This window comes from Anneissia japonica, unplaced genomic scaffold (assembly GCF_011630105.1).
Source record: "Anneissia japonica isolate Jap-2015-1 unplaced genomic scaffold, ASM1163010v1 scaffold287943_len491860_cov182, whole genome shotgun sequence".
In the NCBI taxonomy this organism is placed as follows: domain Eukaryota; kingdom Metazoa; phylum Echinodermata; class Crinoidea; order Comatulida; family Comatulidae; genus Anneissia; species Anneissia japonica.
Window position 1 is genome coordinate 273,022 of NW_022736938.1, and position 2,261 is coordinate 275,282.

The 2,261-nt window shown below is 33.3% G+C and overlaps 1 protein-coding gene across 12 annotated transcripts in view; it reads right to left on the reverse strand.

The window, feature by feature from the left end:
- LOC117116963 (fibropellin-1-like) overlaps nucleotides 1-1,495 on the reverse strand; it is a 31,689-nt gene extending 30,194 nt beyond the window's left edge. For 10 of the 12 annotated variants that reach the window (XM_033261122.1, XM_033261125.1, XM_033261119.1 and 7 more), the window contains exon 1: nucleotides 1,164-1,495. In XM_033261122.1, coding sequence (XP_033117013.1) covers nucleotides 1,164-1,452 — 289 coding nt within the window. In that variant the 5' untranslated portion in view covers nucleotides 1,453-1,495. The remainder of the gene's footprint in view (nucleotides 1-1,163) is intronic. The other 2 variants (XM_033261130.1, XM_033261126.1) reach the window with 1 other exon arrangement.
- Between the last annotated feature and the right edge of the window lie 766 nt (nucleotides 1,496-2,261).

Consider the following 2,261-nt stretch of genomic DNA (forward strand, 5'->3'; position numbering starts at 1 on the left):
AGACAGATACACCCCGCAGAGAGAATATATATATATATATATATATATATATATATATATAGATCACGATATATATGCATATATATAGTTATATCATACTATTCATAATACTATACTGTAATAATGAATCATGATTGTTTACATTTTCTTATGTATTTCAACTGAAGGGCATACCACAATAAAACGTATGATACGCCTACATTACACCATAGAGAAAGAAAATACAATAGAACCGCTCCTCTGTGACACCCCTTTTCAGGGGAACACCCCTATGAAAGGGACATTTATCCGTGAAACAAGTGGAATATATATTTGACACCACAGCCCCTATTAAGGTGACCCTACTAAGGGGAAGGTGACATGCCCTCAACGTGCCAAATGTTTAAATCAACACATTATTAACCCCTATTAAGGAGACACTTATTATTTCATTGTATCTAGAAAAATACAGTCGTCTCAAAATTTTAAAAAATCATTAAAATTTATATTTTGACACCTTTTGAGCAATAACTTAACATCATTTCTTTCCTCCCAATATCTAGAATGGACATTTGTATAGGCCTAATGCATGTGTTCCTATACTTCTTATAAATAGGCCTACAATCTTTTAATTTTGACTCTTGACCATGGGTATTTCTTGTTTAGTGGCATATGGGATTCTAATCACCGCTACAAGAATTTGGTAATAGGCCTAATGCATTTTAACATCATGGAATAATATCATATCATAATGAATTGTTTTTGCATCATCAAAATATTGTTATAAATTCGTTTAAAATTCAATCAACTGTAACTCGTTCTTAGGCCAATTATATGAATCATGTCATCATGTTGTACGAAAAAAAAATGCCAAAAACCCTAATTTCACGTTATTGGTTAGTGTCCTCTGACAGGGATACCCCTATTCATGGGACACCCCTATTATGGGGAAACTTTATTTGGTCCCATGGGTGCCTCCTTGGTATTCATAGAGAAAATAAAACAGTTTTATGGTATTAATGGGGGTTCTATTGTATATTTTCTTTCTTCATGATTAAACCCGATTAATTCATTATCGACCACCACGGTAGTTCTGTTAAACGTCTACATTAATACATGTTCTATTGGGAACAATTTAATTTCAAACTTATATTAATATATAAAATAATATCATGTATACTGACCTTTAACATATGGATCCGATGTTGAAAATGACAGGGTGAATGGGGACGGAGAGGATTGGGCAACTGTTCCATGTTGTGGGGTCCGGTCAGTACAGGCATCGGCCGGTGCCCCCGTTGGCCAGCTAGAAACTGAAACAATCTGAAATATAAGGAATAAACTTCCCAGAAAAGATGTTCCATGCGACGATATCATAATTATTGGCTCTTTCCAGTCAATTTTAACCGCAACTACAGTGACAAATAAAGAGTTATAATGAGTTGTACATTTGTGATTTTGTCGCTGAATCATATACACCAATGCACCTAATTTGATTGTTAAGATGAACAACAGTAACAAAAGAGCTATAAAGACCACTGTAAATGGGATCGCCTATTCTCCAACAAAGGGGTGTTGTATTACGGTTACGTTATTGGCCCGAATAAAACCCAGCAGTCCATGTAACGGTTTTAGGAATTAGATGGTACATATTTTCTTTAGCCATTGAAATATTATAAATAGGCCTACATTTTTATTAAAACCTACTTAAATTATATATAGGCCTATTATAAAAAAATAAATCCATCTTTTAGTATTGTTATGTAAATAACTGGAATGTGTCTATATGGAAGACAATGCCTAATAGGTTTTGACCTGCTACCTACATCAATACCAATGTATCACTAACGAACTGAAAAAACTAGGACAATGAAAATTGTGATGATCAGAACGTTTTGTGCTACAACACCTATGTATTTTAGAGTGTTTATTGAATATAACACTTATCCTAATAATACCTTCGAACTAGAACATATGAAAATAGTATAATTACTGTTCATGTACTGTTACATCACGGACCTAACACTTTTTGTTTGAAAGAATAATTCAAAACAAATTTACCGAATTGAGTATGCGTTAGAGGGCGATATTTGAACAGTATTGACTACCACTGTACAATCAGTTTATTATACGGCCATGTGTATAAAAGTTATTTTATGAAAAGTGGTTGATAACTGGTAGTAGTAGGCCTAATTATGTCTGTGGCTGCTGCATTTATTCCAAAATAACTAATTTTCATAAAATTAATTTGGTTGTGGCAAAGTAAGTACTCTGTATCATTC